This window comes from Nerophis ophidion, linkage group LG27 (genome assembly GCF_033978795.1).
Source record: "Nerophis ophidion isolate RoL-2023_Sa linkage group LG27, RoL_Noph_v1.0, whole genome shotgun sequence".
Taxonomy (NCBI): Eukaryota; Metazoa; Chordata; class Actinopteri; order Syngnathiformes; family Syngnathidae; genus Nerophis; species Nerophis ophidion.
In genome coordinates, this window is record NC_084637.1 from 25,154,354 (window position 1) to 25,176,771 (window position 22,418).

Genomic DNA, 22,418 nt, shown 5'->3' on the forward strand with positions numbered 1-22,418 from the left:
TATGCTAACAAGCGCACCTGTTTGATATACCGCACTCCGTGTGAACTGCTTAATAATGCTTTCATCATTCAGGGCAGAGGGGGGGGGGGGGGACGGTACCTCTTTATGAAAAATGGCCGTGGAAGGGGCGACCTCTCTGACACTGCTTCTCACCGTCACTTCCGAGGAATGGCACACCTCCTGCAGACGGAGAAATGGTAAATGGGTTATAGTTGTATAGCGCTATTCTACCGTCAAGGTACTCAAAGCGCTTTGACACTATTTCACCATTCACACTGATGGCGGGAGCTGCCATGCAAGGCCCTAACCACCACCCATCAGGAGCAAGGGTGAGTGTCTTGCTGGAGGACACAACGGACGTGATGAGGTTGGTAGAAAGTCGGGATTGAACCAAGAACCCTTTAGGTTGCTGGCATGGCCACTCTCCCAAGAAAAACACAGAGAAACGTAAGAATAGTTTGAATGTTGGAACGGTTTGGATGTAGAAGAGTTTGAATTTCCAGGAAAAAACGGGATTTGATTGGGAACTTGGTGGAAGTGTTGGTTTGAATGTCCGGGATAAAATGAATGTGTTAATGTTGGAATGGTTTAAATAGGTTGAAAAATGGGGTGATTGTGCAACTTGGAAATATGTCCTATTCATTTCAATGGGAACTTGCTGGAAATTTTGGAATTTAAAGAAAAGCGGGATTTAAAAAAAAAATGATAAGGAGCATGAATTGATTAGTGTTGGAATTCTTTAAATCGGGCAAGAAATGTTGAATTGGTAACCATTTTTAATTGAGAAATTCCTGAAATTTCGGGAAAACTGAATTTTTCTAGTTCCTTAAACAACGTGGTTTTTGTTCTGAATATGAGTGTTTTGACGGTGGAACCGTTGAAATATGTTGAAAATGTTGAAAAATGTGAAAGGAGTAGTCGAACTTAAGGGCGGAAATAGGTTGCCAAAAAACGCGAATTCCTGGAAAAATGATAATTGCGAAAAAACAGTAGTTTGAATGTCCAGGGTAAAAGGAATGTGTTAATGTTGGAATGGTTTAAATTGGTTGAAAATTGTGGTGATTGTGCAACTTAGAAAAATGTCCAAATCATTTCAATGGGAACTTGCTGGAAATTTGGGAATTTTGGGAAAAACGGGATTTTTTTTAAAAATGACCAAGAGCATGAATGTCCCGAATGAGTTGAATTGATTGGTGTTGGAATTGTTTAAATCGGGCAAGAAATGTTGAATTGGTAACCATTTTTAATTGAGAAATTCCTGAAATTTCAGGAAAACTGAGTTTTTCTAGTTAGTTAAACAACGTGTTTTTTGTTCTGAATATGAGTGTTTTGACGGTGAAACCGTTTAAATATGTTGAAAAATGTAAAAGTAGTAGTCGAACTTAAGGCCGGAAATAGGTTACCAAAAAACGGGAATTACGGGAAATTTGTTGAATTTTGAAAAATAATAGTTTGAATGTCCAGGATGATTAGAACGTGTTGAATGTAGAATGGTTTGAATCAGTTGAAAAATGTGGTAATTGAGGAAGTTGGAAAAAGATCCCATTTCAGACAAATTTGGGAATTTGGGGAAAAGTGGAAATTTTTGGAAAATAGTAAAAAAACTTCAATAGTCCGAATGATTTGTAATAGTTGTTGAAATGTTTCAAAACGGTTGAGAAATGTTGAAGAAGTAACATGTTGAATTGAGAAATGGTATTACGGAATTCCTTTTGTTTTTTTTCCTAATTAAGAGGAACGTTTTGATGGTGGAACGGTTGAAGTGGGTTGAAAAATGTGAAAGGAGTAGTCGAACTTAAGGGCGGAAATAGGTTGCCAAAAAACGGGAATTCCTGGAAAATGTTTAAATGCGAAAAAACAGTAGTCTGAATGTCCAGGATAAAAGGAATGTGTTAATGTTGGAATGGTTTAAATAGCTTGAAAAATTTGGTAATTGTGCAACTTGGAAACATGTCCCATTCGTTTCAATGGCAACTTGCTGGAAATTTGTGAATTTTGGGAAAAGCAGGATTTTTTAAAAAATGACTAAGAGCATGAATGAGTTGAATTGACTGGTGTTGAAATTGTTTAAATCGGGCAAGAAATGTTGAATTGGTAACCATTTTTAATTGAGAAAATTCCTGAAATTTTGGGAAAACTGAATTTTTCTAGTTCCTTAAACAATGTGGTTTTTGTTCTGAATATGAGCGTTTTGACGGTGGAACCATTGAAATATGTTGAAAAATATTGAAAAATGTGAAAGGAGTAGTCGAACTTAAGGGCGGAAATAGGTAACCAAAAAACGGGAATTCCTGGAAAAATTTTAAATGGGAAAAAACAGTAGTTTGAATGTCCAGGATAAAAGGAATGTGTTAATGTTGGAATGGTTTAAATAGGTTAAAAAATGTGGTAATTGTGCAACTTGGAAAAATGTCCCAAATCATTTCAATGGGAACTTGCTGGAAATTTAGGAATTTTGGGAAAAACGGGATTTAAAAAAAAAATGACTAAGAGCATGAAGGTCCCGAATGAGTTGAATTGATTGGTGTTGGAATTGTTTAAATCGGGCAAGAAATGTTGAATTGGTAACCATTTTTAATTGAGAAATTCCTGAAATTTCAGGAAAACTGAGTTTTTCTAGTTAGTTAAACAACGTGTTTTTTGTTCCGAATATGAGTGTTTTGACGGTGAAACCGTTGAAATATGTTGAAAAATGTAAAAGTAGTAGTCGAACTTAAGGCCGGAAATAGGTTACCAAAAAACGGGAATTACTGGAAATTTGTTGAATTTTGAAAAATAATAGTTTGAATGTCCAGGATGATTAGAACGTGTTGAATGTAGAATGGTTTGAATCAGTTGAAAAATGTGGTAATTGAGGAAGTTGGAAAAAGGTCCCATTTCAGACAAATTTGGGAATTTGGGGAAAAGTGGAAATTTTTGGAAAATAGTAAAAAAACTTCAATAGTCCGAATGATTTGTAATAGTTGTTGAAATGTTTCAAAACGGTTGAGAAATGTTGAAGAAGTAACATGTTGAATTGAGAAATGGTATTACGGAATTCCTTTTGTTTTTTTTTCCTAATTAAGAGGAACGTTTTGATGGTGGAACGGTTGAAGTGGGTTGAAAAATGTGAAAGGAGTAGTCGAACTTAAGGGCGGAAATAGGTTGCCAAAAAACGGGAATTCCTGGAAAATGTTTAAATGCGAAAAAACAGTAGTCTGAATGTCCAGGATAAAAGGAATGTGTTAATGTTGGAATGGTTTAAATAGCTTGAAAAATTTGGTAATTGTGCAACTTGGAAACATGTCCCATTCGTTTCAATGGCAACTTGCTGGAAATTTGTGAATTTTGGGAAAAGCAGGATTTTTTTAAAAATGACTAAGCATGAATGAGTTGAATTGACTGGTGTTGAAATTGTTTAAATCGGGCAAGAAATGTTGAATTGGTAACCATTTTTAATTGAGAAAATTCCTGAAATTTTGGGAAAACTGATTTTTTCTAGTTCCTTAAACAATGTGGTTTTTGTTCTGAATATGAGTGTTTTGACGGTGGAACCATTGAAATATGTTGAAAAATATTGAAAAATGTGAAAGGAGTAGTCGAACTTAAGGGCGGAAATAGGTAACCAAAAAACAGGAATTCCTGGAAAATTTTTAAATGCGAAAAAACAGTAGTTTGAATGTCCAGGATAAAAGGAATGTGTTAATGTTGGAATGGTTTAAATAGGTTAAAAAATGTGGTTATTGTGCAACTTGGAAAAATGTCCCAAATCATTTCAATGGGAACTTGCTGGAAATTTAGGAATTTTGGGAAAAACGGGATTTAAAAAAAAAATGACTAAGAGCATGAATGTCCCGAATGAGTTGAATTGATTGGTGTTGGAATTGTTTAAATCGGGCAAGAAATGTTGAATTGGTAACCATTTTTAATTGAGAAATTCTGGAATTTCAGGAAAACTGGGAATTTTTGTAGTTCTTTAAACAACGTGGTTTTTGTTCTGAATATGAGTGTTTTGATGGTGGAACCGTTGAAATATGTTGACAAATGTAAAAGGAGTAGTCAAACTTAAGGGCGAAAATAGGTTTCCAAAAAACGGGAATTCCTGGAAATTTGTTGAATTTTGAAAAATAATAGTTTGAATTTCCAGGATGTTTTGAACATGTTGAAAGTGGAATGGTTTGAATCAGTTGAAAAATGCCGTAATTGTGGAAGTTTGAAAAATGTCTCATTTCAGACAAATTTGGGAATTTCGGGAAAAGTGAGAATTTTGTAGAAAATGGTGAAAAACTTCAATCGTCTGAATGCTTTGTAATACTTTGTAAATGTTGAAGAAGTAGTAACATGTTGAATTGAGAAATGGGCATTACGGAATTCCTGGAATTTCGGGTAAACCGGGAATTTTTCCAGTTTAAAAAAACATCAACTTTGTTTTGTTGTAATCAAGAGGAACATTTTGATGGTGGAACGGTTGATTTTGGTTGAAAAATTCGAAAGGAGTAGTCGAACTTAATGGCAGCAAAGGTTACCAAAAAACACTTGGAAATTTGTTGAATGTTGAAAAATAGTAGTTTGAATGTCCAGGATAAAATGAATGTGTTAATGTTGTAATGGTTTAAATAGGTTAAAAAATGTGGTAATTGTGCAACTTGGAAAAATGTCCCATTCATCTCAATGGGAACTCCCTGGAAATTCGGGAATTCTGGGAAAAGCGGTATTTTTAAAAAAAATGACTAAGCATGAATGTCCCAAATGAGTTGAATTGATTGGTGTTGGAATTGTGTAAATCGGGCAAGAAATGTTGAATTGGTAACAATTTTTAATTGAGAAATTCTTGGAATTTCGGGAAAACTGGGAATGTTTATAGTGTCTTAACCAACGTGGTTTTTGTTCTGAATATGAGTGTTTGGGCGGTGAAACCATTGAAATGGGTTGAAAAATGTGAAAGGAGTAGTCGAACTTAAGGGTGGAAATAGGTTGCCAAAAAACGGGAATTCCTGGAAATTTGTTGAATGTGGAAAAATAATAGTTTCAATGTCCAGGATGAGTTCAATGTGTTGAAGGTGGAAGGGTTTGAATCAGATGAAAAATGTGGTAATTGTGGAAGTTTGAAAAATTTCCCATTTCAGAAAAAAATGGGAATTTCGGGAAAAATTACAATTTTTTAGACAATGGTATAAAAAAACATCAATGGTCTGAATGATTTGAAATAGTTGGTGTTGAAATGTTTCAAATCGGTTCGAGAAATGTTAAAGAACTAACATGTTGAATTGAGAAATGGTATTACAGAATTCCTGGAATGTCGGGAAAACCGTGAATTTTCCAGTTAAAAAAAACAATTTAGTTTTTTGTCCTAATTAAGAGAAACGTTTTGACTGTGGAATGGTTGAAATGGGTTGAAAATGTGGGAGGGGTAGTCGCCAGAAAAAAGAGTGGAGATAGGGCTTTGGAAAACCTGGAATTGTGTAAAATCCTGGAATTTTTTTGAACTTCTAAAAAGGGAACTTTAAAACTCCTGTATGGTGGAATATGTTGAAGGTGGAATGGTTTGATTCGGTTGAAAAATGTGGAAATAGGGCTTGGAAAATCTGGAATCATGGAAAATCCTGGAATTTTTTGGAACTTCAAAAAAGTGTTGTTTAAATTTCCTGGATGGTGGAATATGTTGAAAATGGAATGGTTTGATTCAGTTGAAAAATGTGGAAATGGTGGACGTGTGAAAAATGGCCAATTAATTTTATATGGGGAAAATGTCCCGGAAAACCTGGAATTCTGGGAAATCTGGGAATGTTTAGGATTTGTCAAGAGAAATCCTGCAATTCCCGAAGAGGCTGAACAGTCTACAGTTGGATAAAAATTTCCAAAAAACGGGAATTCCTGGAAGTTTGTTGAATGTGGAAACATAGTAGTTTGAGTTTCCAGGATGAGTTGAATGTGTTGAAGGTGGAATGGTTGGAATCGGTTGAAACATTTTGTAATTGCGGAAGTTTTTAAAAGTGTCCAATTAATTTTAATGGGAATTTCAGAAAAAAATGGGAATTTTTTAGAAAATGGTAAAAAAAAACACAAAAAAAACTTGAATGGTCTGAATGAGTTGAAATGGTTGGTGTTGAAATGTTTCAAATCGGTCGAAAAATTTTAAAGAAGCAACATGTTGAATTGAAAAATGGTGTTACGGAATTCCTGGAATTTCAGGAAAATCTGGAATATTTTTTCAGTTCAAAAAACAAATTTGTTTTTTTCTCCTGGTTAAGAGGAATGTTTTGACGGTAGAATGGTTGAAGTGGGTTGAAAAATGTCGGAGGAAATAAGGTTTTGAAAAACCCGGAATTGTAGAAAATCCTGGAATTTTTTTGAACTTCAAAAAAGGGTAGTTTAAATTTCCTGTGTGGTGGAATATGTTGAAAATGGAATTGATTCGATGGAAAAATGTGGAAATGGTGCACGTGTGAAAAATGGCCAATTAATTTTATATGGGGAAAATGCCCCGGAAAACCTGGAATTCTGGGAAATCTGGGAATGTCTGGAATTTGTCAAGATAAATCCCGCAATTCCCGAAGAGGCTGAACAGTCTACAGTTGGAACGGTTTGAATCGGTTGAAAACTGTGGAAGGAGTATTATCGAATTTAAGGGCTGATAAAAATTACCAAAAAACGGGAATTCCTGGAAGTTTGTTGAATGTGGAAACATAGTAGTTTGAATGTCCAGGATGAGTTGAATGTGTTGAAGGTGGAATGGGTTGAATCGGTTGAAAACTGTGGTATTTGCGGAAATATTGAAAAGGGTCTCATCAATTTTAATGGGAATTTCAGAAAAAATTGGGAATTTTTTAGAAAATGGTAAAAAAGAAACAAAAAAAACTTGAATGGTCTGAATGAGTTGAAATGGTTGGTGTCGAAATGTTTCAAACAGTTCGAAAAATTTTTGAAAAAGCAACATGTTGAATTGAAAAATGGTATAACGAAATTCCTTGAATTTCAGGAAAATCTGGAATATTTTTTCTGTTCGAAAAAACAATTTTGTTTTTTGTCCTGCTTAAGAGGAATGTTTTGACGGTAGAATGGTTGAAGTGGGTTGAAAAATGTCGGAGGAAATAAGGTTTTGAAAAACCCGGAATTGTAGAAAATCCTGGAATTTTTTTGAACTTCAAAAAAGTGTAGTTTAAATTTCCTGTGTGGTGGAATATGTTGAAGGTGGAATGGTTTGAATCCGTCGAAAAATGTGGAAATGGTGGACGTGTGAAAAATGGCCAATTAATTTTGAATGGGAAAAATGTCCCGGACAACCTGGAATTCTGGGAAATCTGGGAATTTTTGGAATTTTTCAAAAGAAAGCCCTCGAGTCCCGAATTGGCTGGACAGTTTGAAGTTGGAACGGTTTGAATCGGATGAAAAATGTGGACGGTAGAGCGCGCCAAAATCTGGAGAAGAAAAAGAGAAACCATATGTGTGAACACTGTGGAGCATTCACACAATGAATCAACAACACCCACATATGTGAAATCGGCTTTTTAATAAGCAAACAATAATCAGTTCAACTGCTCTTACCATGTGTCGTTTCTACATTTCAAGATGATATAAATCACCATATTTCTGAGCAGGGGTATTGGAGTCGAGCGTATTGGCTGATACGGATATCGATCCCATTTTACATCAGCTGGAATCACACATACTTGTACTGGAATATTGGAAAAGGTTGACATTAATCTAAAAATAAATAAATAAATAAAGTACATTTTTTGGGGTGACACCTAGTGGTCACAAAAATTAATTTGGTTACGCTCATGACATAGTAAGTGGAATGATGCGGACACTTTTGTTACTGGTTACATTCTAATGCACTTCTGCCTTGGAGACTTTAATGTTTTGTCACGACTGGGACTTGGATTGTTTTTCCGATGCAAAGTAAAGTTGGCACGAGCAAGGCGTGAATGAAGGTACGTCTTTTTATTTTAACACTATAACTACTAAAAGACAAACAAAAGGCGCTCACAATGGAGGTACAACACTTGGTTATGGAAACAAACACTTGCACTATGGCATAAACTATGGACAGGAACTAAAACTTGCACAATGGCAGAACTATGAACAACTAAAACAAAAACACTTACTGTGACGAGAAAGGAACATGGGTCTTTTGATGTTGCCAGGATAAACAACAGAAACAGACAGGCTTAAATAATACTGTGGTGATTAGTGAAAACAGGTGTGAGACATGAGGACAGGGGCGTGACATGAGGACAAGGTGAAAACTAACGAGTTGCTATGGTAACAAAACAAACCAGGAAATGCCAAAACCGGAACTGAGTGTCCAAAAAAACAAAACATAATCACAAAGACATGACATGTGTAAGCAATATGCAACTATAATTATTTAATACTTGTTTATATTGACTGCTTTAGAGTTGGAATATTGTTCAATTAAGGACACTTTTTACACGTCTCTAGCTTGTGTGCTATTGTGTGCTTAGCTGTTGTGTAGCCGCCAACTGCTGGTACTTTATAGCCTAGCACAGGGGTAGGGAACCTATGGCTCGGGAGCCAGATGTGGCTCTTTTGATGACTGCATCCGGCTCTCAGGTCAATTTGAGCTGACTCTGCTTAACACGATAAACAATGAATAATTCCACTTGTAATCAGTGTTAAAAATGATGTTCAAAATATAAAACATCCTCGTGCATTTTTAATCCATCCGTCCTTTTTCTACCGCACCTGTTCAAGAAGTTGCGTTGATGGTAAGAAGTTATTTATTTATTTATTTATTATTGGTTAGTGTGGTGCTTGCCCTCCTGGGGGTTCTTCAGACCACCAAGAACCGACATGAGAGCCTGTTTCAGGGTTACAGTATTGTTTCATTTTTCAATAAGTCTCTCAGTTGCTTTCTAGCAATTGTCTTTTTCTCTTTCGTTCTCGCTCGCGCTCTGGCTCCAGCCCCAACCCCGTCTCTCCTCCTGGCTGCTGCTTATAACATAGCGACAGGTGATTAGGTAACAGGGCCCAGGTGGGCCGTCTACGCACCTGTCGCTAATTTCGAGGCCGGTCCCAGCAACACCCCGCTTCGCTGCAGGCCCGCAGGCCACGCCCCCTCCAGAGTTAGCTTCTGAATAACAATGTTATCACAAAGACTAAGAGACCTATTATACTCTAGAAATGTTAGTCTTACTTAAAAATGCACGCGTTTAGTAGTGTTCAGGGTTAAAAAAAAATATTATACGGCTCTTACGGAAATACATTTTAAAATATTTGGCTTCTTTGCTCTCTCAGCCAAAAAGGTTCCCGACCCCTGGCCTAGCATTTTACCTTTTTGCAAATGACTTGACTAAAAAAGAATAAATGTTATTGGAGGGCATTTAATGTTAACTGGCTCTCCAAGTAGGACGTCAAATGCAAGCCGATACTTTGTTTGTTGTTGTGGTTGCCGATATCGATACCCGATATCGATGCGGGATCAGTTCCAAGCGGAAACAAATGACTTTTCACAAAGCCCTTTATGGTTACAGTATGATAAAAGTACAGTTGTAAAAAAAAAAATACGCACAAAATAAACATGATTTATTCCTTAGAACAGGGGTGTCCAAAGTGCGGCCCGGGGACTATTTGCGGCCTCAGGTAATTTTTTAACGGCCCCACGGCACATTTTAAAAATACGAGTGAAAAATGTGTAAAACGTAAAAAATGATATAAAGGAGCAAACGGGTGAAATGTAACAAGAAAATGTTGCAATGTTTACTCTAATAACACAAAGTTGCCATGCAGGCTGTTTTTTTCTTTGAAAAATAATAATGAATCAAAATCAATGTCAATATGAATTATTGACCTATTCAAAGTTTTCCACTTTGAGATATTTTTTGGGGAAAATGTTGCATATGTTGTGTTTGCCATATAAAAAACGGACCTGTTCTTTAAAGAAAGGCCTAAAATGAACAAAAAAAACACATAAACAACAATCAAACTTATAATTGACGGATAGATCTAAAGTTGATTTCGAGATTATTGTGTTAAAAGTAAACAGTAAAAAAAAAATTTAAACTTATTTTCGAACAATTTTGGATCCCCGATCATTTTAATGTGATTTGTTTATTAATGTCATTGCTCAAAAAATAATAATTAATTAAAATCAATGGTGTTATGAGTTATTGACCCTTTTAATGCTCCAATTATTATATATTCTCAAATATTCCACTTAAAAAAATTATTGGGTGAAAATATTGCATATTTTGTGATTTTTCCATAAAAAACATATTTTTTGGTGACAAAAAGAGCAGACAACCTATATCTTTGAAAAAAATCATATTGACTGATGGACCTAATGTTGATCTAGAACAGGGGTCACCAACGCGGTGCCCGTAGGCACCAGGTAGCCCGTAAGGACCAGATGAGTCGCCCGCTGGCCTGTTCTAAAAATAGCTCAAATAGCAGCACTTACCAGTGAGCTGCCTCTATTTATTAAATTGTATTTATTTACTAGCGAGCTGGTCTCGCTTTGCTCGACATTTTTAATTCTAAGAGAGACAAAAATCAAATAGAATTTGAAAATCCAAGAAAATATTTTATAGACTTGGTCTTCACTTGTTTAAATAAATTATTTTGTTTTTTTACTTTGCTTCGTAAAACTTTCGGAAAGACAATTTTACAAAAAAATACAATTTTAAAAATGATTTTAGGATTTTCAAACACATTTACCTTTTTACTTTTTAAATTCCTATCCTCTTTTTTCCTGAAAATTTAAATCGATGTTCAAGTATATATATTTTTTATTTATTGTAAACAATAATAAGTACATTTTAATTTAATTCTTCATTTTAGCTTCTTCAAACTTATTATGATTAAAATTCAAAAAAATTATTCTGCCAAACCTAGAAAATCTGTAGGATCAAATTTAAATCTTATTTCAAAGTCTTTTGAATTTCTTTTAAAAAATGTTGTTCTGGAAAATCTAGAAGAAATAATGATTTGTCTTTGTTAGAAATATAGCTTGGTCCAATTTGTTATATATTCTAACAAAGTGCAGATTGGATTTTAACCTATTTAAAACATGTCATCAAAATTCTAAAATTAATCTTAATCAGTAAAAAAATACTAATGATGTTCCATAAATTCTTTTATTTTTTTCAAAAATATTTGAATTAGCTAGTTTTTCTCTTTATTTTTTTCGGTTGAATTTTGAATTTTAAAGAATCGAAATTGAAGATAAACTATGTTTCAAAATTTTATTTGCATTTTTTTCCTGTTTTCTCCTCTTTTAAACCGTTCAATTAAGTGTTTTTTTCATCATTTATTCTCTACAAAAAACCTTCCGTAAAAGGAAAAAAATGTACGACGGAATGACAGACAGAAATAACCATATTTATATGTATATATGTATTTATTAAGGGTAAATTGAGCAAATTGGCTATTTCTGGCAATTTATTTAAGTGTGTATCAAACTGGTAGCCCTTCGCATTAATCAGTACCCAAGAAGTAGCTCTTGCTTTCAAAAAGGTTGGTGACCCCTGATCTAGAGATTTAAAACTTGAATAATAACAAAAAAAATTCTAATGATTTTCTATAAATTATTTTATTTTTTTCAAAAATATTCGAATTGGCTAGTTTTTCTCTTTATTTTTTTCCGTTGAATTTTGAATTTTAAAGAGTCGAAATTGAAGATAAACTATGTTTCAAAACTTAATTTTCATTTTTTTTCGTGTTTTCTCCTCTTTTAAACCGTTCAGTTGTTTTTTGCATCATTTATTCTCTAAAAAAAACCTTCTGTAAAAGGAAAAAAATGTGCGACAGAATGATGGACAGAAATAACCATATTTATATGTATATATTTATTTATTAAGGGTAAATTGAGCAAATTGGCTATTTCTGGCAATTTATTTAAGTGTGTATCAAACTGGTATCCCTTCGCATTAATCAGTACCCAAGAAGTAGCTCTTGCTTTCAAAAAGGTTGGTGACCCCTGATCTAGAGATTTAAAACTTGAATAATAACAAAAAAAATTCTAATGATTTTCTATAAATTATTTTATTTTTTTCAAAAATATTCGAATTGGCTAGTTTTTCTCTTTATTTTTTTCCGTTGAATTTTGAATTTTAAAGAGTCGAAATTGAAGATAAACTATGTTTCAAAACTTAATTTTCATTTTTTTTCGTGTTTTCTCCTCTTTTAAACCGTTCAGTTGTTTTTTGCATCATTTATTCTCTAAAAAAAACCTTCTGTAAAAGGAAAAAAAATGTGCGACAGAATGATGGACAGAAATAACCATATATATATATATATATATATATATATATATTTATTTATTAAAGGTAAATTGAACAAATTGGCTATTTCTGGCAATTTATTTAAGTGTGTATCAAACTGGTAGCCCTTCGCATTAATCAGTACCCAAGAAGTAGCTCTTGGTTTCAAAAAGGTTGGTGAGATTTAAAACTTGAATAATAATACAAAAATAATATTGAATAATGACACATTTTTTATATTTTTTTCACCAAAACCCTTTGGGGTCCCTGAGATCAAGCCGGAGTGGAGGCCGAAATATATATATATATTTTTTATACTTATATTGTATTGTTTTTTAAAATAAAAAATATCAAAATGGCCCCCACTTGCTTTGATTTTTCAGTGTGCGGCCTTCAGTGGATAAAGTTAGAATATTTGAGCTTGCTATTAACATTTAAAAGTGAGGATGATGATATCTTTCTGACTGATGAACTGAAACATGGCGCTCCGGATTCGACACTCGCCTGGGAAGTGCTCTTCTGCCGAGGCACGTGAGCGCCGAGTCGATGAAATCGACCCCGACACTCGCGCACCTCCATGTAAAATTTAGCATTCAGCGATTTTCTTTACGCCCGCTGCATCCACGCGGCGCCACGACTCACTGAGCAGATGGCGGAGAGGGCGCATCGGAGGGCCGGATTTGACCTCGCTCTCCGAGATCAAGCGTTAGGCTGAAGTAACGCGTTCTGGCATCTTCTCGATTCAGTGACGAAACCCAGCTGATGAGGAGCGATCGGGACAACAGGGGTCAACCCGTGGTTTATATAGATTGAAAAATTTGGTAATTGTGCAACTTGGAAAAATGTCCCATTCATTTCAATGGGAACTTGGTAGAAATTTGGGAAAAGCGGGATTTTTAAAAAAAATTACTAGTAGCATGAATGTCCCGAATAAGTTTAATTGATTGGTGTTGGAATTGTTTAAATCGAGCAAGAAATGTTGAATTGGTAACCATTTTTAATTGAGAAATTCCTGGAATTTTGGGAAAACTGGTAAACTTAAAGGCAGAAATAAGTTGCCAAAAAACGGCAATTCCTGGAAATTTGTAGAATGTGAAAAAATAGTAGTTTTAATGTCCAGGATGACTTGAACGTGTTGAAGGTGGAATGGTTTGAATTGGTTAAAAAATTTGGTAATTGTGGAAGTTGGAAAAATGTCCCATTTCAGAAAAATTTGGGAATTTGGGTAAAGCGGGAATTTTTTAGAAAATGGTAAAAAAAAAAAAAAACTTAAATGGTCTGAATGATTTGAAATACTTGGTGTTGAAATATTTCAAATCGATCAAGAAATGTTGAAGAAGTAACATGTTGGATTGAGAAATGGTATTACAGAATTCCTGGAATGTCGGGAAAACCGGGAATTTTTCCAGTTAAAAAAAACAACTATGTTTTTTGTCCTAATTAAGAGGAACGTTTTGATGGTGGAACGGTTTGAATTGTTGAAAAATGCGGTAATTGTGGAAGTTTAAAAAATGTCCCATTTCAGAAAAATTTGGGAATTTCGGAAAAAGCGGGAATTTTTTAAAAAATGGTAAAAAACTAGTCTGAAGTAGTAGTCGAACTTAAGGGTGGAAATAAGTTGCCAAAAAACGGGAATTCCTGGAAATTTGTAGAATGTGGAAAAATAGTAGTTTTAATGTCCAGGATGAGTTGAACGTGTTGAAGGTGAAATGGTTTGAATCGGCTGAAAAATGTGGTAATTAAGGACGTTGGAAAAATGTCCCATTTCAGAAAAAAATTGGAATTTCAGGAATAGTGGGAATTTTTTAGAAAATGGTAAAAAACTTCAATGGTCTGAATGATTTGAAATAGTTGGTGTTGAAATGTTTCAAATCGGTTGAGAAATGTTGAAGAAGTAACATGTTGAATTGAGAAATGGTATTACGGAATTCCTGGAATGTCGGAAAAACCGGGAATTTTCTAGTTTAAAAAAAACTAATTAGTTTTTGTCTTAATTAAGAGGAACGTTTTGATGGTGGAACGGTTGAAATGGGTTGAAAAATGTGAAAGGAGTAGTCAAACTTAAGGGCGGAAATAGGTTGCCAAAAAAAGGAAATTCCTGGAAATTTGTTGAATGTGGAAAAATAGTAGTTTAAATATCCAGGCTGAATTGAATGTGTTGAAGGTGGAATGGTTTGAATTGGTTGAAAAATGTGGTAATTGTGGAAGTTGGAAAAATATCCAATTTCAGAAAAAATTCTGAATTTCGGAAAATTGGGAATTTTTTAAAAAATGGTTAGAAAAAACTTCAGTGGTCTGAATGATTTAAAATAGTTGGTGTTGAAATAATTCAAATCAGTTGAGAAATGTTGAAGAAGTAACATGTTGAATTGAGAAATGGTATTACGGAATTCCTGGAATGTCGGGAAAACCGGGAATTTTTCCAGTTAAAAAAACTACTTTGTTTTTCGTCCCAATTAAGAGGAATGTTTTGATGGTGGAACGGTTGAAATGGGTTCAAAAATGTTAAAGGAGTAGTTGACTTAAGGGCGGAGATATGATACCCAAAAAAGGGAGTTCTTGGAAATTTGTTGAATGTGGAAAAATAGAAGTTTGAATGTCCAGGGTGAGTTCAATGTGTTGAAGGTGGAATGGTTTGAATTGTTGAAAAATGCGGTAATTGTGGAAGTTTGAAAAATGTCCCATTTCAGAAAAATGTTGGAATTTCGGGAAAAGCTGTAATTTTTTAAAAAATGGTAAAAAAGTAGTCTGAAGTAGTAGTCGAACTTAAGGGCGGAAATGAGTTGCCAAAAAACGGGAATTCCTGGAAATTTTGTTGAATGTGGAAAAATAGTAGTTTTAATGTCCAGGATGAGTTGAACGTGTTGAAGGTGGAATGGTTTGAAACGCCTGAAAAATGTGGTAATTAAGGACGTTGGAAAAATGTCCCATTTCAGAAAAAATTAGGAATTTCAGGAAAAGTGGGAATTTTTTAAGAAAATGGTAAAACACTTCAATGGTCTGAATGATTTGAAATAGTTGGTGTTGAAATGTTTCAAATCGGTTGAGAAATGTTGAAGAAGAAACATGTTGAATTGAGAAATGGTATTACAGAATTCCTGGAATGTCGGGAAAACCAGGAATTTTTCCAGTTAAAAAACAACAACTGTGTTTTTTGTCCTAATTAAGAGGAACGTTTTGATGGTGGAACGGTTGAAATGGGTTGAAAAATGTTAAAGGAGTAGTTGACTTTAAGGGCGGAAATAGGATAACCAAAAAAGGGAATTCCTGGAAATGTGTTGAATATGGAAAAATAGTAGTTTTAATATCCAGGGTGAGTTCAATGTGTTGAAGGTGGAATGGTTTGAATTGTTGAAAAATGAGGAAATTGTGGAAGTTGGAAAAATGTCCCATTTCAGAAAAATTTGGGAATTTCGGGAAAAGCGGGAATTTTTTTTTAAATTTTAAAAAACTTGAATAGTCTGAATGATTTTAAATAGTTGGTGTTGAAATGTTTCAAATCAGTTCAAGAAATGTTAAAAAACTAACATGTTGAATTGAGAAATGGTATTACAGAATTCCTGGAATATCTGGAAAACCGGGAATTTTTCCAATTAAAAAAAAAACAACTGTGATTTTTGTCCTAATTAAGAGGAAGGTTTTGATGGTGGAACGATGAACTTGAATAGTCTGAATGATTTGAAATAGTTGGTGTTGAAATGTTTCAAATGGGTCGAGAAATGTTGAAGACGTAACTTGTTGAATTGAGAAATATTTTTTACGGAATTCCTGGAATTTATGGAAAACCGTCCTAATTAAGAGGAACTTTTTGACAGTGGAACGGTTGAAATGGGTTGAAAAATGTGGGAGGAAGAGTAGCCAGAAAACGAGTGGAAATAGGGCTTTGGAAAACCTGGAATCGTGGAAAATCCTGGAGTTTTTTTTAACTTCAAAAAAGGGTGGTTTAAATTTCCTGTATGGTGGAATATGTTGAAAATGGAATGGTTTGAACCGGTTGAAAAATGTGACTGAAGTAACGCGTTCTGGCATCTTCTCAATTCAGTGACGGACCCCAGCTGATGAGGAGCGATCGGGACAGCAGAGGTCACGCCGTGCCCCGCCCGGGGGTGGGGGGGGACCCTTTTCACTGTCACGTCACGGCGCTGGTTTCACTTTCGCTCCGGCAATAACGTAGAAAACAAACCGCGGCGGGCTCGCATCCAGAAGCATTTAATCATTTAAAAAACATGAAGACATTTGAGTACGCTTTATAGGCAAGAACTGAGTTGGTTGTTTGAACCGATACAGTACCAACACCCGGTATCTGGGAATTGATACTGGTATTGTATTATTGTGGGTGTGAACATTATTTTATTTTTATACTAAAATCTCATTTAAAAATGAGCTGATTATGATAACTGCTGTCCAGTTGTTTCATCTTGTTTTGTTTCACATTTCTGAGTCTCATTTCCAAGTATGACATGAAGTTGTAAGTACAAGCAGAGACAGAGTTGAATTTTACTCATAAGGAGAGACGTAATGGGCTGCACACTGAGTTACAGTTTCACCCTACGCTCTAAGGTACAGTCCCACGTTTTAAGTACAGTTGCACATCCAAAAACATTAGGTGTCAGTTTATGGTGGGTTTTGTTGCGCCCTAAAAAGTGTTAACACTGTAGGTCAGTGGTTCTTAACCTCGTTGGAGGTTCCGAACCGAACCCCACCAGTTTCAAATGCGAATTCATCAATGCCCTTCTTTATTGAAAATATTCCATCCATTTACTACCGCTTATTCCCTTCGGGGTCACGGAGGGTGCTGGAGCCTATATCAGCTGCATTCGGGCGGAAGGCATGGTACACCCTGGACAAGTCGCCACCTCATCACAGGGCCAATTTGCATGCCTCATGACACAATATCTGTATGTAATATTGGCTGCATTTCTGATAGTTGTTTGTGTGCCATGTTGTTCCAGACCACAGCAAAACGTTACCCAGCTTGCAAAGATTTTAATAAATCCATTAGAAGAAAACAGCCTGCCGTTTCCTTAAACTTGGACATTATATATATATATTTTTAAATTCAATACAAAATTATATGTTTCTTGTTCCAAGAACAAAACCAACACAGTGGATGAATTCACAACAAATTACTGTCAAGGTTCAAACACCGAACAATCTATCACACAAGACAAGAAGATGGAATCAAGCAGAGACAGAGTTGAATTTTACTCATGAGGAGAGACGTATTGGGCTGCACACTCAGTTACAGTTTCACCTTACGCTCTAAGGTACAGTCCCACGTTTTAAGTACAGTTGCATGTCCAAAAACGTCAGGTGTCAGTTTATGGTGTGTTGTGTTGTGCCCTAAAAAGTGTTAACACTGTATGTATTGGACTTTTTACCCAGCTGCTGTTTGATCGAATCTTTCATTCGTGGAATTAAAGCAAGTTTCAGCCTCTTCAATTTGACCCCTGAGTCGTCACGAGTTCAACAAAACATTGCACCGCGCTGTAGAAATGAATCCTAAATACAAGGCGGTCTCTGATTGCTACATATTTGCTGCCATCTTGTGGACAATGGGAGTAAATCCGATCAATGACCCTCTTAAAGAATTTAGCATAGCATTTACTTATGACACAATCCAAACAACCTTCCCTAGTCATGGTGCAAAAAAAAAAAAAATGCAACTAACATATCTGCCGACACACATGGTCACACATAACCCACCCTGCTTACTGAACATTGTGGACATTACAAAAAATGTCCAAACACCATAAGAAATATCAAAATTACACCTATTTAAATATATTTGAGTGCATGATGGGAAAAATGTAAAACACTTATCCATGTTTGCCGCATTTTAGCAGCTTGATATTTTTGATTGATTACAAAACTTTAAGAAAGTCGTCCCGGAAGTAAACAAGGTAAGATTCCACTCACACTAAATATCCAATTATATTAATTATATATCCATTAAAATAAACATATATCCATCAAAATAATATAATTTGAACCTTTAATTCGAGGAACTAAAGCAGGAGTGTCCCAAATTCGGCTCGTCGACCTCTTCAATTTCACCCCCCGAGTCATCATAAGTTCAACAAGGCAGTGCACCGCGCTTTCAAATTGTGAAGTGAAGTGAATTATATTTATATAGCGCTTTCTATAAGTGACTCAAAGCGCTTTACATTGTGAAACCCAATATCTAAGTTACATTTAAACCCAGTTAATCTTAAATACCCGGCCGTCCCTGAATGCTGCATATTTGCTGCCATCCTGTGGACAATGTGAGTAAATCAGATAAATGACCCTTAAAAGTACTTTGACACAATAGCACAGCATTGACTTATATGACACAACCTTCCCTAGTCATGCTGCAAAAAAAATTTAAAAATGCAACGAACACATATGTTAACACACATAACACAACCTGCTCACTGAACATTGTGGATACTATGAAACGTTTCCAAACACCATAAGAAATATCAAAATCACACCCATGAAAAATGTAAAACTCTTATCCATGTTTGGCACATCTTAGCTGCTTGATATTTATGACTGGTTGCAAAACTTTAATAAGGTCATCATGGAACAAAACAATTTGACCCCCGAGTCGTCATGAGTTTAAGTGAAGTGAATTATATTTATATAGCGCTTTTCTCTAGTGACTTAAAGCGCTTTACATAGTGAAACCCAATATCTAAGTAACATTTTTAAACCAGTGCAGGTGGAACTGTGAGCAGGTGGGTAAAGTGTCTTGCCCAAGGACACAACGGCGGTGACTAGGATGGCAGAAGCGGGGATCGAACCTGGAACCCTCACGACCACTCTATCAACATTAGCCATACCGCTCCGAGTTCAACAAAGCAATGCAGCGCGTTTTCAAATTAACCTTAAATACCAGGCGATCTCCAAATGCAAGCTATTTGCTGCCATCTTGTGGACAATGTGAGTAAATCAGATCAATGACCTTTTGAAACAATAGCACATCATTAACATATATGACACAATCCAAACAACATTCCCTAGTCATGGTGCAAAAAAAGGAAAAAATGGCCAACAGACTTGGTCACACATAACACAACCTGCTCACTGAACATTGTATGAATACAAATCTAAATTACAGCCATTTAAATCCATTAGAGTGCATGATGGGAAAACTGTAAAACACTCTCTCCACATGTATCCATGTTTGGCACATTTTAGCTGCTTGATATTTAAGATTGATTACAAAACTTTAAGACGGTCGTCACATAAGTAAACAAGGTAAGAGTCCAATTTTTACAAACTCTTAATTTCCAATTATATTAATTATATATCCATCATATTAATATGTTTGGAGGAGAAGAGGTGAGGCCTTTAATCCCAGGAACACCATGCTTACCGTCAAGCATGGTGGTGGTAATATTATGATCCGGGCCTGTTTTGCTGCCAATGGAACTGGTGCTTTACAGGGAGTAAATGGGACAATGAAAAAGGAGGATTGCCTCCAAATTCTTCAGGACAACCTAAACTCATCAGCCCGGTGTCATGATCTGTGGTCTGGATTATGTTTTTGTTATTTTTTGGACTCTTTTAGTTCCTGTTTGCGCCCCCTTGTTTTGTTTGGTTGCCATACCGACTTATGATTTTCACCTAATCAAGACCCTTATTTAAGCCTGCCTTTGCCAGTCAGTCGGCCTGGCGTCATTGCTTTTTGTCACGGGATACCACAGTTCATGTTGCTCCTTCAAGCCATAGATTCATGCTCTGTGGTGATTCTTTCATGTTCGTTTCATGCCACTGTCAGCAAGTTTTTTGTTTCATGTCCATAGTTTCTGTATAGTTTTTGTATTCCGCGTTAAGTTTTGCCTTCGCCTTGTACGCCCTTTTTGTTTCCACTTTTGAGTCGGATAATTAAATACGCTCCTACCTTCACGCATGGTCCGGAGTAGTCTGTTTGCATCCCGGGAGAACAAACGCCGCACCACGACTTAAACAAGTTTAAAAACTTATTCGGGTGTTACCATTTAGTGGTCAATTGTAAGGAATATGTACTGTACTGTGCAATCTACTAATAAAAGTTTCAATCAATCAAAGCAAGCTGCGACCCCACCGTCTTGACACCAAAGGGTTGTGTCTTGGGTGCATTTGGATGTTCCATCAGGACAAGGACCCCAAACACACGTCAAAAGTGGTAAAGGAATGGCCGAATCAGGCTAGAATTAAGATTTAAGAATGGCCTTCCCACAGTCCTGACTTAAACGTGTGGACAATGCTGAAGAAACAAGTCCATGTCAGAAAACCAACAAATATAACATTGTTACGGCGCACGTGCAGTCTGCAACTCCCTCCTCTGCGGGAGCACTCGGCGGGTCCGCTGACAGCGCGTTCGGACACGCCCCTGCTCGCGCTGGGAGCAGCACGCCCACGCAGCTACAAGCCGGCAGATGATCAGGCAATCTGGACTCCTGTGACTGATGAGGGCGAGCTGAATAAAGGACCAGTGGACCCAAGGATCGGCACGAGAACATAAGCGAAGTTGTTTTCTCTATCCTTGTTTCCTCTCCATTGTTTGATTTGTCCCTTGTATTCCCCCCTTGTTTTTAAGCAGTGTTTTCCTTCCGTTGCCCTGAATCTCGACTGCCACCCTCATTCCTCGACTCCTCGCTCGCCCCTGGACTCTGACACCTCTCTCTCGCCCCTGATCACCTGCCTGCCCCCTGGACTTCCTCGTATCTAGTTCAACACTTTGGTAACACACACTTCATTTAAATTCTACACATAGTGGGCGGTATAGCTCGGTTGGTAGAGCGGCCGTGCCAGCAACTTGAGTGTTGCAGGTTCGATCCCCGCTTCCACCATCTTAGTCACTGCCGTTGTGTCCTTGGGCAAGGCACTTTACCCAACTGCTCCCAGTGCCACCCACACTGGTTTAAAATGTAACTTAGATATTGGGTTTCACTATGTAAGGCGCTTTGAGTCACTAGAGAAAAAGCGCTATATAAATATAATTCACTTCACTTCACTAGTGTTACACCATACACACTGTTGGATTTTTGTCACACTTCATTTCCTTAGTTTATTAGTTAGTATTGTTTATTATTCTTATTATATATATTTACTATATATCTAATAAGGTTTTGAACACCCTCTGGTGTCTGTTTGCCGTCACCTCCCCTTAGTCAAGACACAACAAACATTGCTGTATGTATACTTTTGACCCAGCAGATTTGGTCACATTTTCAGTTGACCCATAATAAATTCATAAAATAACCAAACTTCATGAACGTTTGTTTGTGACCAACAAGTATGTGCTCCAATCACTCTATCACAAAAAAAATATGAGTTGTAGGAATAATTGGAAACTCAGGACGATTGTCCACGATTGTATATGGTTGCTTTACATGCAAGCTTCCGGACAGATTTTTTTTTGTCAAAAAGTTCAGAAGGTTCCGGGAACATAAGGTTCTTGGAAAGTTCCTGAACTTTTGGTGTAAAAAAAGCTTGATGAAAATAATTGATTGTATGGTAACTTACTGAATAAACCTTGTTTACCCCGAGTCTGTACTTACCTTGCACAAAGTTTATGAAATATAAATGACCAAAAAAACCTGATTCAGTTCCCACCTGCACAGATCTCTGCTGAATATGGAACTGGGTGCTGCTGGACTGGGAGGACGAGGAGGCAAACCCCTGGTTCTCGAACTGTTTCTTCACACTGGCCAGACCGCCGGGAAGTGAGCAAGCCTCAGACTCGTCCATCACCTATCAGACGAAACATTAACCAAGACCATTAATTTTGAAATAGCGTGAAGTTTTCTAGTAACCCCAACTCCTACACCAGCTCCAAAAGATGCCAACAGACATCCTCAACCACCCTGCTGATAGATAGCTTAATAAAAGTGGGTAAATTAATCTGAATTTTATACTTTTACAAAGTATTGATCAAATTCCGTTGGTACTACTGAGTACCGATTGACTTAAAATCAAACCGTACCATATTTGGATACCATTCTTGCACACTGCAAAAACTGAAATAAATCTAAGTATAAGGGTGATATTTGCTTATTTTCTGTCTGATAAAATGATTATTCTCTCTAAGCAAATTTTATGTGAGAGTGTTTTACTTGTTTTAAGTGTTTCGGTCCTAAATGATCTCAGTAAGATATTAGAGCATGTTGCTGGGATTTGAAGATCTATATTGAGTAAAAACATGCTTGAAACTAGAATATCAACTGTTGCAAAGCTGTGTCG

General features: G+C 36.1%; 1 protein-coding gene across 2 annotated transcripts in view; it reads right to left on the reverse strand.

Annotated features, from left to right (window-relative positions):
- Positions 1–22,418, reverse strand: part of LOC133544487 (xin actin-binding repeat-containing protein 2-like) — a 182,095-nt gene that overhangs the window by 23,297 nt on the left and 136,380 nt on the right. For both annotated transcript variants that reach the window (XM_061889864.1, XM_061889865.1), the window contains 2 exons: positions 21,792–21,929; positions 100–180 (listed from right to left, as the gene is read on the reverse strand). In XM_061889864.1, the coding sequence (XP_061745848.1) occupies positions 100–180; positions 21,792–21,929 (219 nt within the window). The remainder of the gene's footprint in view (positions 1–99; positions 181–21,791; positions 21,930–22,418) is intronic.